General features: G+C 60.8%; 1 protein-coding gene across 1 annotated transcript in view; it reads left to right on the top strand.

Annotated features, from left to right (window-relative positions):
* Positions 1-13,496, top strand: part of LOC139586033 (cyclic AMP-dependent transcription factor ATF-7-like) — a 43,096-nt gene that overhangs the window by 18,029 nt on the left and 11,571 nt on the right. The window contains exons 3-4 of the mRNA XM_071419165.1: positions 10,407-10,503; positions 12,899-13,017. Coding sequence (XP_071275266.1) covers positions 10,407-10,503; positions 12,899-13,017 — 216 coding nt within the window. The remainder of the gene's footprint in view (positions 1-10,406; positions 10,504-12,898; positions 13,018-13,496) is intronic.

Raw genomic sequence — 13,496 nt, 5'->3', positions numbered from 1 at the left:
CAGAGTGCAGCCAAAGCTGCCAAAGCCTCAGCCCTGAGCTTCTCCTCCCCCTGCCCGAGCCCCGGGTGTTTTCCTGGCAAGTGCAATATTTCCTGGTGTTAAACCCAGCATTTTGGAGTCAAGGCTGTTTGGTTTTGAAGCCTCGCTCGCTCCCTGCCTGCTGCTCTGAGACAACTGTAAATCCTTTTTATTTTACTGTGAGAACAAATCACTTATTCCTGGGAGCAGCAGCTCTGACAAAGAGCTCGTTACCAGCATCGCGGATATCCCAGCATCAGCACCGCGGCAGGGATGGGGCTGGGGGGAAGGATTTATCCAGCGCTCAGAAAGCTGCCTGAGTCCGCAGGATTTTCTGTAAACTTCTCGTCCAAAGCCCGGCCAAGCTGTCGCTCCACGGTTTAAAGCCGCAGCCCGGAGGAGGAGGGGGCTCGGTCCCTTCCCCGTGGTGGCTCCGCGGGCCGCAGGAGGGACCAGCAGCTTTCCCTAAATTACTGAAACACCCAATAAATAAATAAATGATAACCGGCCCTGGGCTCCCGAGCCGCTGCCAGCCCCAAATCCGCCCTTTTTCTCCCAAGGATGCTTTGTTGGCTGCGGAGGCCGCTCCGCCCCTCTGCGGCAGCCGCGGGATCCACGCGGCTCCGGCAGCGGGAGCACTACCGGGAATACCGGGAATACCGGGAGCACTGGGAATACCGGGAATACCGGGAATACCGGGAGCACTGGAGGCGGGCAGACAGGACACAGCGTGTCCTGAGCGCCTGGGGCCGGAACTGTCGGCACAGGGTGCAAAAACACCTCAATTCCTGTATTTCTACAGAAATATGCGGGGCTTTCACTCGGGTGGTTTTTACTTTCGGGGTTTTTTGGTTTTTTTTGCTGACGTTTTCCCCTCAGTTTCTCGCTGCTGTGTGTGAGAGCCTTTCTTGGGGTCGGGTTCGGGGTCGGTAAAGGGGGTTTAGGATCCATAAAGGGGGTTCGGGGTCAGTAAAGGGGGTTCGGGGTCCATAAAGGGTTTAGGATCCATAAAGGGGGTTCGGGGTCAGTAAAGGGGATCGGGGTATATAAAGGGTTTAGGATCCATAAAGGGGTTCGGGGTCCATAAAGGGTTTAGGATCCATAAAGGGGGTTCGGGGTCAGTAAAGGGGGTTCGGGGTCCATAAGGGGTTTAGGATCCATAAAGGGGTTCGGGGTCCATAAAGGGTTTAGGATCCATAAAGGGGGCGGGAAGTGCCGCCGGAGCGGGGTGGGCGCTCCTCGTCCTCCCGCACAAAGGGCTGCGCATGGAGGGGCTCAGCGGAGGAACAGAATCCACATTTGGGGTTTTTCCTAAAAACCAGAGCCCGGGCCAGGCTCCGGCGTCCCCGCGAGTCCCGGGGCCGAGCGGGGCCAGCGCTGCCCTCGCTCCGGGCTGGGCTTTGGTTCTCGGTGCGCGGCACAAAAGCGAAACTCGGGCTGGGAGAGGCCGAGCGCGGCCCGGGCTCATCCCGCCCCTCGATGCTGCCCGGCCCTCCGAGCCCCAGCGCCGCTTTAACACCTGCTACAGCACCGCAGCTTCCCGGAGCTTTGGCAGCTCGGCCCAGCTGCTCCGCTCAAGGGATTGGTTTTTTTTAATTTTTATATGCCGGATTAAAACAATAAAAACATTAAAGTCCTAAAATTCCCGCAGGGAATAGAGATGCAGACAGTAAAGATTTGTGCGAGAGGGGCTGGGCTGGGCTGGGCTGGGCTGGGCTGGGCTGGGCTGGGGCGGCTTTGCGGCAGCGCACACGGAGCTGGGGGGAGCCGGGGGGAGCCGGGGGGAGCCGGGGCGTTTATCCTGGGGGTGTTTGAGAACGGGAATGTCTGCCAGGGTTTGGGGTTTGGGGTGTTTGAGAACGGGAATGTCTGCCAGGGTTTGGGGTGTTTATCCTGGGGGTGTTTGAGAACGGGAATGTCTGTCTGTGCCCTGCAGTGCTGGGAATTCAGGAATGAGCCTTTCCCTGTGCCCTGCAGTGCTGGGAATTCAGGAATGAGCCTTTCCCAATGCCCTGCAGTGCCCAGGGCTCAGCTCTGAGCCTTTCCTGGTGCCCTGCAGTGCCCAGGGCTCGGCCCTGAGCTCTCCCTGCCCAGCATCATCCCTGCAGTTCCTCCTGCCCTGCTCCCTGCCCAGCCTGGAGGGGAGAGCTCCCATCTGCAGAGCTCCAGAGCAGAATTCCAGTGCTCCCAGTTCTCCAGAGCAGAATTCCAGTGCTCCCAGTTCTCCAGAGCAGAATTCCAGTGCTCCCTCCCTGCGAGGTTTTGCTGCCTCCAGCCCGAACGGGGGCAGAGGAGCGGCTCAGCCTCCTCAGGGATGGTTCTGGTGACCTTGGCTTTGTGTTTCCACATCGCTGCACCAGCAGCACCTCGCCGTGGATGCGGGGGAAGCTGCTGGGAGAGGGTTCCTGGCACCTCGGGGCTGTGTCTGCTCAGGGGGGTTTGGGGCAGCCAGGACGTGATTGCTGGGAATGGTGTCGGGATCAGGTCAGTGTTGGCTCCCCGAGCCTGATCCTGGCTGGGCTCCAACCGCCCAGGGCGAGTCCCTGATGGGAAAGTGGAGAAAGGCGAGGAACACCCAGCACCTTCTGCAAAGAGACTGCAGATGATCCTGGGGGAAGAGAGAGGGAGCCGGGAGCTGCAGGATGGAGCCAGGCAGGGGAGTGTGCCGGGAGAAGCCATAAATCTGCGGGGAGAAGAGGTCACCGAGAGCCTCATCAGGGTGGGAGCAGCAGCTCCGCCGTAATGTGCCCATAAATCCCCGCTCCGATAAAACAGGTGGCTCTTCCGAGAGGCAGAAAGAGGCGAACGCTGGGGTTTTGCTGCTGCTGCTGCCGCTGCTGCTGCTCTCCTTCTTTAAAAGCTTTAATTACCGCAGTGCTGACGGCTCCAGCAGGCAGGAGCCGGGAATGCGGCGGGATGCGGGAAGCAGGGGCAGGGAAGGAGGGAAGGGAGCTGCAGGTCGGCCAAAATCTCCAGGAAAAGGCACAAAAATGAGGTTTTATACAGGAACGGAGGCACAAAAATGATGTTTTTATACAGGAACGGAGGCACAACAATGAGTTTTTACACAATGATCGTGGGTGGCGTGGATGGAAAATTTCAGGTGCTTTGGCGCTGGGGATGGGGAAGATGAAGGGAGCTGCAGGGTGGGCAGTGGGGCTCTGGGGAAGGCCAGGGAGGGGTGGGAGGGCTGCAGGGACACGACTGCACTGGTCCAGCCTGGCCTGGGGCACCTCTGGCAGGGCCTCAGCCAGGGATGCCTGCAGCTCCTTCCCAAAGCATCCCCAGATCCCAGCCTGCCCCCCGTTTTGTGCCTCTCCCGCCCCTCAGGAATTCCCTCTCCCCGTTTTTGGGTCGTTTCTAACCCCAGGCACCCCTGGGTCCCTGCAGCTTTTCCCTGCATGGCTCCGTTACAGGGGACAAACCCCAGAGCTCTGAGTGACTGGAATTCTCTTTGTGTTTGACCCGCTGCCCTTCCCAGGCAGCTGCTGCTGCTGCTGCAGCTTCCCCAGGAGATAAATCCACACAAAAACCCCTTTTCCAGGCGATAAAGCCATCAGCAGAGGCTCCGCTCCGTGAATGGGTGGGCACATTCCCAATATTGCTCTGAATTGAAGGAAATCACCATTCCAGGGCCTTAAAAAGCTGAATGGGGCCGTGGCATCCTCCGGGTGACTGGGGCGAGTCCCAAGGTCAAGGCTGAGTCACAGTCCCAGCCCGGCACGGGCACAGCCGGGCCCTCGGAGCCACCCTTGTGTCAGGGGCTCCTTTGGGGTCCCGGAGCCCGCGTTTGGGTTAGGGGCTGTTTGGGTCAGGGGCTCCTTTGGGGTCCTGGAGCCCGCGTTTGGGTTAGGGGCTGTTTGGGTCAGGGGCTTCTTTGGGGTCCCGGAGCCCGTGTTTGGGTCAGGGGCTGTTTGGGTTAGGGGTTGTTTTAGGGTTGTGGAGCTGATATTTGGGTTAGGGGTTGTTTTGGGGCTGTGGAGCCGACGTTCGGGTTAGGATTTGTTTTAGGGTCTGGAGCCGACGTTCGGGTTAGGGTTTGTTTGGGTTAGGGTTTGTTTGGGTTAGGGTTTGTTTTGGGGTCCTCGAGCTGACGTTTGGGGAAGGGGCTGTAGCTGCATTTGGGAAGGGGCTGTAGCTGCCTTTGTTCCCGTCCCGGGGCTGCATTTGGGAAGGGGCTGTAGCTGCATTTGGGAAGGGTCTGTAGCCGCCTTTGTTCCCGTTCCGGGGCTGCATTTGGGAAGGGCCATGGCTGCCTTTGTTCCCGTTCCGGGGCTGCATTTGGGAAGGGTCTGTAGCCGCCTTTGTTCCCGTTCCGGGGCTGCATTTGGGAAGGGCCATGGCCGCCTTTGTTCCCGTCCCGGGGCCGCCTTTGTTCCCGGCCCGGGGCTCCGTGCGGCCCCGGAGCCGCCGCGCTCTCGGCGTTCGGAGCTCGCTCCCCGCCTGCCGCGGCTCTGCGGGCCCGCCCGGCCTCGCTGCCTCGGCCAAGGTCACCGGGGCGGCCGCGGCTGCCGGGACGCGGCGCTGGCCCCGCGATTCGCGGGGGATCCCGGGGGGCCGGGCCCGGCTCCAGCGCGGCGAGCACGGCGGGGCCGCTCCGGGGCTGCCGTAATTAACACCCGGCCGTGGATGCGTTCATCGCCGCGCTCGCAGGGACGGGAAAGCGGAAAGCGGCGTTTCGGAGCGCTCCGCCGGGCTCGGGGATCGCGGCGTGCCCGCGGCGTTTGGGGTACAAAACCCGTTCAGTGGGGGTTTTGGGGGCCAGAAAAATCCCCATCCCGCGGGGTTTGGGGGGTACAAAATCCCATCCAGTGGGGGTTTTTGGGGGCCAAAAAATCCCCATCCCGCGGGGTTTGGGGGTACAAAATCCCCATCCCGCGGGGATTTGGGGGTACAAAATCCCCATCCCGTGGGGTTTTGGGAATACAAAATCCCCATCCCGCGGGTTTTGGGGGTACAAAATCCCCATCCCGCGGGTTTTGGGGGTACAAAATCCCCATCCCGCGGGTTTTGAGGATCTGCTCCGTGGGGCCAGCTGTGCCCAGGTGCGTCCAGCTGTGCCCAGGTGTGTCCAGCTGTGCCCAGCTGTGCAAACCACGGCGCTGCTCCTGCCCAGGTGCTCCACAACCCAGCTCGTCCATCTGCTCCTTCCCAAAGCCCGGAGCTCGGGAGGTTCCCTGGGTTTGGTGGTGATGAATCCCTCGGGACCGCCCCGTGCCCGGCTCCGCTCTCCGTGCCCGGCTCTGCCCGGGCAGATCCCACCGAAATCCAAGGGGAAAATGGAAATGACAAAGGGCGGCGGGATGCGGAGCTGCTGGAGGATTCTGCCCCGGACGTCCTTGGCTCCTCACGTACGGAGCCAGATGCTTCCTCCCCCTGCCCGAGCACCTGCATCCAGGAGGGGGCTGTGCCGGAGAAGCCCTTTGGGATGAGCGAAGCCATAGAAATGTAAATTAAATTATTTACCTACTCCCAGTTAAACGCTCTGCCCTTCTGGCCAAGGAGGATGGCGGTGGGATGGGGTGGGCTCCAGAACCCGCTCAGCTCTTTGTGTAAAATTGCGGGGAACTTTGGGGAGTAACCTATCGGGAAAAAAATTATCTGAGCAAACAAGGGAAAAAGGAAAAAAAAAAAATCTCAATTTTGGTGCTTTGCACAATGCTCCGTGGGGCCGCGGGGCCGGGGATTCCTCACCCAGGGCTGCCCAGAGCTTGATTATTATTGTTATTCCTCCCTTTTTCTTTTTTTTCACACATAAGGAAGGACCCGAAATCAATCACGGGGCAGAGGGAGCAGCGTTTTAAAGGGAAAGGCAGAGGCACAGCAGCGTCCCTGGAGCCGCCAGAGCCAAAAACGTCATTTCAGGGTTTAAATCTCGCTGCAGTTTTAGCCGGGGGCAGCTGCGGGGGGGGGAATGGCTCCAAATGCACCCCGGGCTCCTTCCCTGGGGCTGCTGCAGCCTTCCAGGAATTGGCGTTTCCTGCTGCCCGCGGCTCGGGGGCGGCCCCGGGCACCCCCGGCCCCCAAATCGGAGCCTCTCGTCCCCGTGGGCGCTGGCGCGGGCCCGTTCGGAGAAGGCAGACGGACAGACGGCTCCGTTTGTCCGTGCGGGGTTGGGCTCTGCCGAGCCGGCCGTGTGCGCGGCGCTGTCCCCGCACCGACGCCTCCCTCCTTGCCATGGAACGGGGCTCGGTCACTGCCGTGCTCCCTCCTTGCCATGGAACGGGGCTCGGTCACTGCCGTGCTCCCTCCTTGCCGGTGAACGGGGCTCGGTCACTGCCGTGCTCCCTCCTTGCCATGGAACGGGGCTCGGTCACTGCCGTGCTCCCTCCTTGCCGGTGAACTGGGCTCGGTCACTGCCGTGCTCCTTCCCTGCCGGTGAACGGGGCTCGGTCACTGCCGTGCTCCCTCCTTGCCGGTGAACGGGGCTCGGTCACTGCCGTGCTCCCTCCTTGCCGGTGAACAGGGCTCGGTCACTGCCGCGGTCCCGCCGGCCCTTGGGCCGTGAATCACCGCGGACCGGGGCACTTGGGGCACATTAGCGAATTAATTAATTAACCCGAGCGGCCGGGGAGGAGGGAATTACCGGGCATTGCTGAGATGGGAGATGGGAGATGGAGCCGGGGTCACAGCACACCCGGGACAGCCACCCTGGGGTCCCCTGCCCACAGGGTCACCCTGATCCCACCGCAGCCTCCCTGTGCCCGTGCCCGGCCAGCGGGGAATGGAAATGAGCTGGGGACGTTTCTGCGAAGCCAAACCCAACGGGTGGCAGCTTTTAAAGGCGGTGACTTTGAGCTCAGCTCGTGCTCGCCGTGCATCATTTCCCTCCCGCACCGCAGTGCAGCCTCCCGCCGCTCCCTCGTGTCCCCTCCGTGCTCCGGTGGGCCAGGGGGCACTGGCCCCGCGGGCACCATGGTGGCTCCAGCCCTGTGACCATGGTGGCTCCAGCCCTGTGACCATGGTGGTGACCCCAGCCCTGTCACCAGCGTGGCCCCAGCGCTGTCACCGCGGTGGTGCCTCCAGCCCTGTGACCACAGTGGTGACTCCAGCCCTGTCACCAGGGTGACTCCAGCCCTGTGACCATGGTGGCCCCAGCGCTGTCACCAGGGTGGCCCCAGCGCTGTCACCGCGGTGGTGGCCCCAGCCCTGTCACCATGGCAGCTTCAGCCCCGTGGCCAGGGTGGCTCCAGTGCCGAGTCACGGTCGGAGCAGGGCTCAGCCTCCCCGCGGTGCTGACAGCTCGTTAATTAATCCCGTTAATTGCGCCGTGAGCGGCCCCGCAGCCTCCCCGGCCCTGCCGAGCCCGGTGTCATCGGTGCTGCCGCAGCCCGGCCCGGGTTCCCCGGGAATTGCGGCCCGGCCCGGGGTTCCCCGGGAATTGCGGCCCGGTGCCGCCGGTGCTGCCGCAGCCCGGCCCGGGTTCCCCGGGAATTGCGGCCCGGTGCTGCCGCAGCCCGGCCCGGGTTCCCCCGGAATTGCGGCCCGGTGCCGCCGGTTCCGGGCTCAGAGCGGGACCGGCGGGGCCGAACCCTGCCCCGAGCTCCGGCAGCTCCGGCCCGAGCCCCCGCCGCCAACGCGGCTCTCCCAGCAGCAGGAGAAGCCCCGAGCAGCCGAGCGAGCCCTCGCTGCTCGTGTCGTGCTCGTTAAATGCGGCAGAAATCCCCTCCCGCCGCCCGCCCGGGGCCCTGGCGCAGCTGGCAGCGCTGTGTGTGCCCTACAGACGGCTCGGAACGGCTCGGAACGGCTCGGAACGAGCCCATCCATCCCGGAGCTGTCGCAGCCCGGGGCCCCCGCCGTTCGTCCCGCCCGGCCCGGCCCAGCTCCGTCCATTTTCCATGGGGAAAACGCCGAATTTGGGGCTGCAGGAGCAGCTCCAGCCTGGGAAAGCCCGGGGCCGGCTGGCAGCTCACCCTGCTGCTGTCCCTCGCCCCAAAGACTTTACAGCCAACATCTTCTTTTTAATTCCGACACCCGCAAAATAGCAGCTGAAATAACCCTGCTGTATGTCAGCTGCTGATGGAAGGAGATTAAATATTAAAGCCAGTGCTGTGGCTTTAACTCATTCCATTTTTTTCCCTACTCTTCCCCCCCTGCTCTCCCCCTCTGCTTCCCCTCTCTGTGTAAAATGACATGATTTAGAGCCCAAGTGCCAGACTCAGCCTCTGGGTTTCGGCGTTTGGAAATGTGTGCAGAAAGATATATTGTGTCTGTGAGCATTTCTGCGCAGGGAAGGAGAGAGCTCCCGAGCTGTGAGCCCACATAAAGATGTTAAATAGAGCTGTAACGCGCGCCCGACGCACGGAAAGTGCCGGGGAAAAAAAAGAAAAAAAATTAGGGGAAAAAAAAAATCCGGCAATGAAGGAAAATGAAAGATTAAAATAAACCTGGCGTTGGCGAGGCCGGGCTGGGGCTGGCGGGGGAGACGTGACCCTGCTCTGCGCCTCCCGCCCTTCCCTCCCTGACCCAAAAATCACATTTATTTAGCACAAAACGGAGCGGGAGAATTGGGGATTTTCTTCTTTTTCATTTTCCCCCAGCCCCCGTCTCAGGTGCTCAGATTTCCGACGCCGCCTGCCTGCTCAATATTCAAATATTCATCCCAGCCCCGCACAAAAGCCGGGTTTATTTCCCTCGCTTCACCCCGTCCCAGCAGGGTCCCACCTCGGGCAGCCGAATCCCATAAACCCAGCGATTTTGGGGCCAAAACCATGGAAAAATGTGGGTGTCCCTTCCCCTGCAGGGCCCCTCGGACGGCGCGATCCGGGGCAATTCCCAAATTCCCGAATTCCCGAATTCCCTCGCTCCTGCTCCTTTGTTCTGAGCGTTTCGGGGCCGCCAGGATCTGTGGAAGCTCCTCGGACAAAAAGGGTTTGTGGGAGGCTGGAGCAGAGCAGCGGGGTGGAAAAGCTGCCCAGACCAGGCAGGCTTTGGCCGAGCTGCTGAGAAGTTTAATTTGGGGTTTATTTGGGGTTTGTTTAGGGTTTGGTTACGGAGCGGAGCTGAGGGGGACAGCGGGGGTTCAGTCCGTGCCTGGAGCTCCACTGGCAAAAACCTCTTGGCTCTTCTCCCTCCAGCTCCGATTCCTCTGAATTTGAACCCAAACCACGGGCGGCCAGCAGAGCACCTGGAGAGCTCTGAAGGACGCTCAGTGTGTGTGACCCCCCTGTCCTTGAGCCCTTGAGGGGAGCAGGGGCTGGCGCTGGCTGCGCCCCAGGTCTGGGTGTCCCCAGGTCTGGGTGTCCCCTGCCACTGCGGGATTGTCCCCTTCCATCGAGGGATTGTCCCCTTCCATCGAGGGATTGTCCCCTGCTATTGGAGGAATTGTCCCCTGCCACTGAGGGATTGTCCCCTGCCATCGAGGGATTGTCCCCTGCTATTGGAGGAATTGTCCCCTGCCACTGAGGGATTGTCCCCTGCCACTGTGGGATTGTCCCCTGCCATCGAGGGATTGTCCCCTGCCATTGAGGGGCAGAATTGTCCCCTGCCACTGTGGGATTGTCCCCTGCCATCGAGGGATTGTCCCCTGCCATTGAGGGGCAGAATTGTCCCCTGCCACTGTGGGATTGTCCCCCCTGTGCTCAGCTCGAAACTCAGATTTATTTGCTCAAACAGCAGAGCTGTAAATAAAGCCGTGGGGAGGCCCCCGGTGGGTGTCACGCTGGAGCAGCCCCACAGGAACAGGTGGCTCTGGGTGGGATTGGGCTGCCATGCCTGGAGAGGGAAGGGGAAGGGGCAGGAATGTAGGAATGTGCTGCTCCTGCTTTGCTGCTTTGCTGCTGCTCTGCTTTGCTGCTGCAGCATTTCCATGCCCGGGGCGCTGCAGAGCCCGGCCCGTTTGTCGCAGTCTATTAGGAGAGACGCAATCCATCCTGAGCTTTATGGGGCTGTGCTTTAACCCCGTCCGTGCCTCGCTCCCCCTGCTCAGCCTCGCTCCCGCCTTTGTCTGCCTCTGCCGGCCCCACAGCCAGCCCCAGGCCCTCCCTGGGGTTTCCACGCTCCCCAGGCGCTCCCTGAGGGACGGGGTCCGTCCTGCAGCCCTCCCTGCAGTGGGGTTCGCCTGCTCCCCCTGAGGCTCCACCTGGGGGCTGCCTCTGCCTCGCCCCACGCAGGAAGAGTTGGAATTTTGGGGTTCAGAATTTCCGGGCATTTACCCCTAACCCTGTCTCCTTGTCCCACAGCCCTGTCCCCTTCTGTCCCCTCTCCCACAGCCCTGTCCCCTTGTCCCACAGCCCTGTCCCCTTCTGTCCCCTTCTGTCCCCTCTCCCACAGCCCTGTCCCCTTCTGCCACCCCTGAATCCCCCGTCCCTCAGCTCCAGCCCAGCGCAGGTCTGGCTGTAAAACCCCGCGCGCGTTTATTCCCCATTTTGTAAACGGTTTCATTGCAGAGGTTCACAAACGAGGACCACCTGGCGGTCCATAAACACAAGCACGAGCTGACATTGAAATTCGGCCCCGCTCGCACCGACTCCGTCATCATCGCAGGTATGAGCCCGGCCCGGCCCGCCGAGATTGATGCCAGGCACCAGCTGCACTGCAAAGCCCATAAAACCTCCTGTGATCTGCATTTAATCAGGCCCAGAGCAAAGCCAGAGCCTTCCAAGTTTTTTCTTTTTTTTTTCTTTTTTTTTATGGTAGTATCAGGTTTTGTGGGGTTTGGGTTTGTTTTTTTTTTTTTTTTTTTAATTTTTTTTTTTTAAGCTCTCGCCCTTTTTTATTAAAGGCTGGAGGATTTATGGCCAGAAGGGCTTTCACGTCTCTGCGTGTGCTTTGAGGACGATGAACCACCCCTGACAGAGCAGCTTCCCCTCTCAGCCCAGGTGTCAATTTTCCCGAGCCTTTAGGAAGCTGCAGTTAATAAATTAAAGCCCCACGAGCTCTGCGGGAGCTCCCACAGCCTCTGTAAAATTGGGGGAACCCAAACCCCACAAATCTCAGAGCAGAGAGGCCCCCCCGAGTCCCTCCTGTCCCTCTGCGTCCCTGCTGGGTGACCAGAGGGGTTTTAGGGAAAACCAAACAGAACAAAACAAAACAAAACTGCTGCAGCATCCTGGCACCTCCCTCCTTCCCCGCTCATCTCCAGCCCCGAGCCGGGGCTGAGGCAGGCAGTGGGAGCTCAGCTGGCTCTGAAGGTTTGGGTGAATTGTGGCTGTGGGCTGAATTCATTCCCACTGGGAATTTCAGAATTGCTCTCCCTGGCAAGCATGAAACGCTTCAGGAGCACAAGGAACAAGGTCACCCCTGACACTCAGGGGGCTGCTCTGGGGTAAAACACAAAAAAAAACCCCAAACAAACCCAATTTATCCACAGCCAGTCCAGGACCAGCTACACCCCCCAAACCAGTGCAGGCCCCGTGCCTCTGGCACAGACAGGGGGAGTGAGGGCTGTAAAACCCCGCTGGCTGTGAGCAGAGAGTCTGGGCCTGCTCCTGCCTGAAATTCCATTTATCTCAGGCTTTTCTGAGCCACCATTTTGTCTCTGGGATTTTTTGGGACCATTTTGTCTCTGGGATTTTTTGGGACCATTTTCTCTCTGGGATTTTTGGGACCATTTTCTCTCTGGGATTTTTGGGATCATTTTGTCTCTGGGATTTTTTGGGACCATTTTTTCCCTGGGATTTTTTGGGACCATTTTGTCCCTGGGATTTTTTGGGACCATTTTTTCCCTGGGATTTGCTGCTCCCTCCGTGCCTCCCGAGCTGTGTGGCAGGAGCAGGAGCTGCTCAGGCGGGGCAGGACAGGAGCAGGGAGGCTCCAGGGTTTGTTTTCACAGCCTGGCAGTGTCTGCAGCAGCTCGGGAGGGCAATGCTGGGCAGGAATGGTCCCAGAGGAGCCCTGTTAGAGCCAGCCCAAGCCCAGCACAAACAGCTCCTGCAGGGAGATCGGGATGATGGAGCTCTGGATTTCATGGGCTGGGATCTGGGGGCAGCTCAGGGTGCCCAGAGGGCGATTTTGCTTCAGGGCCAGCCCAGCAGAGGGAGGGTTTGGGGCTGAATCATCCCGGGGTGCTCTTTGTGCTGGAAAATCCCGGTGTTTTCCTGGGGAATGGACCCTCGGGTGGGATTCCCATGGAGCTGGAGGCTGCCTGCAGCAGGGAGGCTCCTCGGGCTCTTCTGGGCTGGGTGATGGCCAGAGAGGCCAGGACTGGGTCTGAATGGGGTGGGGAACGGGACTGGGCTGTGAATGGGGTGGGGAACGGGACTGGGTCTGAATGGGGTGGGGAACAGGACTGGGTCTGAATGGGGTGGGGAATGGTCCCACAGGAATTGCCCTGGGCCTCAGAGCTGGCACAAGGAAGGGAGCATTCCCAGGGAATCACTGTGGGATTCAGAGCTGGCACAGGGAGGGCAGGGAGCATTCCCAGGGAATCACTGTGGGATTCAGAGCTGGCACAAGGAAGGGAGAATTCCCAGGGAATCACTGTGGGATTGGGAGCTGGCACAGGGAGGGCAGGGAGCATTCCCAGGGAATCATTTTGGGATTGGGAGCTGGCACGGGGAGGGCCGAGGCTCTGCCCAGCCCTGGGGCTGCTCTCCCCTCTCATCACTCCCTGTGTTGATGATTTCAGGGAGATCCCACTCCTGATTTTCCCTCCTTGTCCAGCTGAGGACGGGGCAGACCCGGGGTGGGAGGGACGGGAATCCCACAGCCAGGAGCTGACAGAAATCCTCTCCCTGCAGTGATTATTCCCCTAAACACCAGAGGAACAGAACCAGCACGGAATGAGTGTCCCCGTTCCAGAGTGTCACTGGCTGTCCCCAGGGTGGCACCCACAGTCCCCGGGCTCCCCACTCAAGGACTGGGGTGGGAAAATGGGGTTTTGGTTTTTTGGTTTTTTTTGCTCTCCCTGACCAATTCTTGGTGTTCCAACCCGACCCAGATCAGACCCCGACCCCGACGCGGTTCCTGAAGAACTGTGAGGAGGTGGGGCTGTTCAACGAGCTGGCCAGCTCCTTCGAGCACGAGTTCAAGAAAGCTGCTGAGGAGGATGAGAAAAAGGCAAGGGGCTGCCCTGGGAGGGACCGGGGCGCTGCTGGGGGAGGCACAGGCCCGGGGGAGGATCCGCTGCCCTGTGGGGTCTCGTTTGTGTAACTCGGGTGCCTTTGGCTGCTCTTCCCGCTGAGCCCGGCCTGCCGAGAGCACATTTAATGGTTTATTATTCCTTTGGCTTTGCACCTCGAAAAAGGGGGGAACAGAGAGGGGGAGAGCCCAAAATACCTGACAGGGAGGGAGCTGCAGGAGCCGGGGAGGGAGCAGAGCCCGCTCGGGGCCGGGATGCGGCGGGATCGAGCCCTGGAGGGGCAGGCACGGGCTGGGGGCTCCGGGGTGTCCGTGCCAGCGCGCCCGGAGCCGGCGGCTCGGTGCAAACGAGCAGCAGCTTGCGCTAACAAAGAGCCCCGCGCCCCGCCAGCGCCATCGATCCCGGCTGCCCCCGCAGCCCGGCGAGCGCCAGGGGCTGAAGGACAACGGGATCTCAT

This window comes from Agelaius tricolor, unplaced genomic scaffold (genome assembly GCF_023055355.1).
Source record: "Agelaius tricolor isolate 1412-34295 unplaced genomic scaffold, bAgeTri1.0.p SCAF_101, whole genome shotgun sequence".
NCBI lineage: Eukaryota > Metazoa > Chordata > Aves > Passeriformes > Icteridae > Agelaius > Agelaius tricolor.
This window is presented reverse-complemented; position numbering and strand designations above follow the sequence as displayed.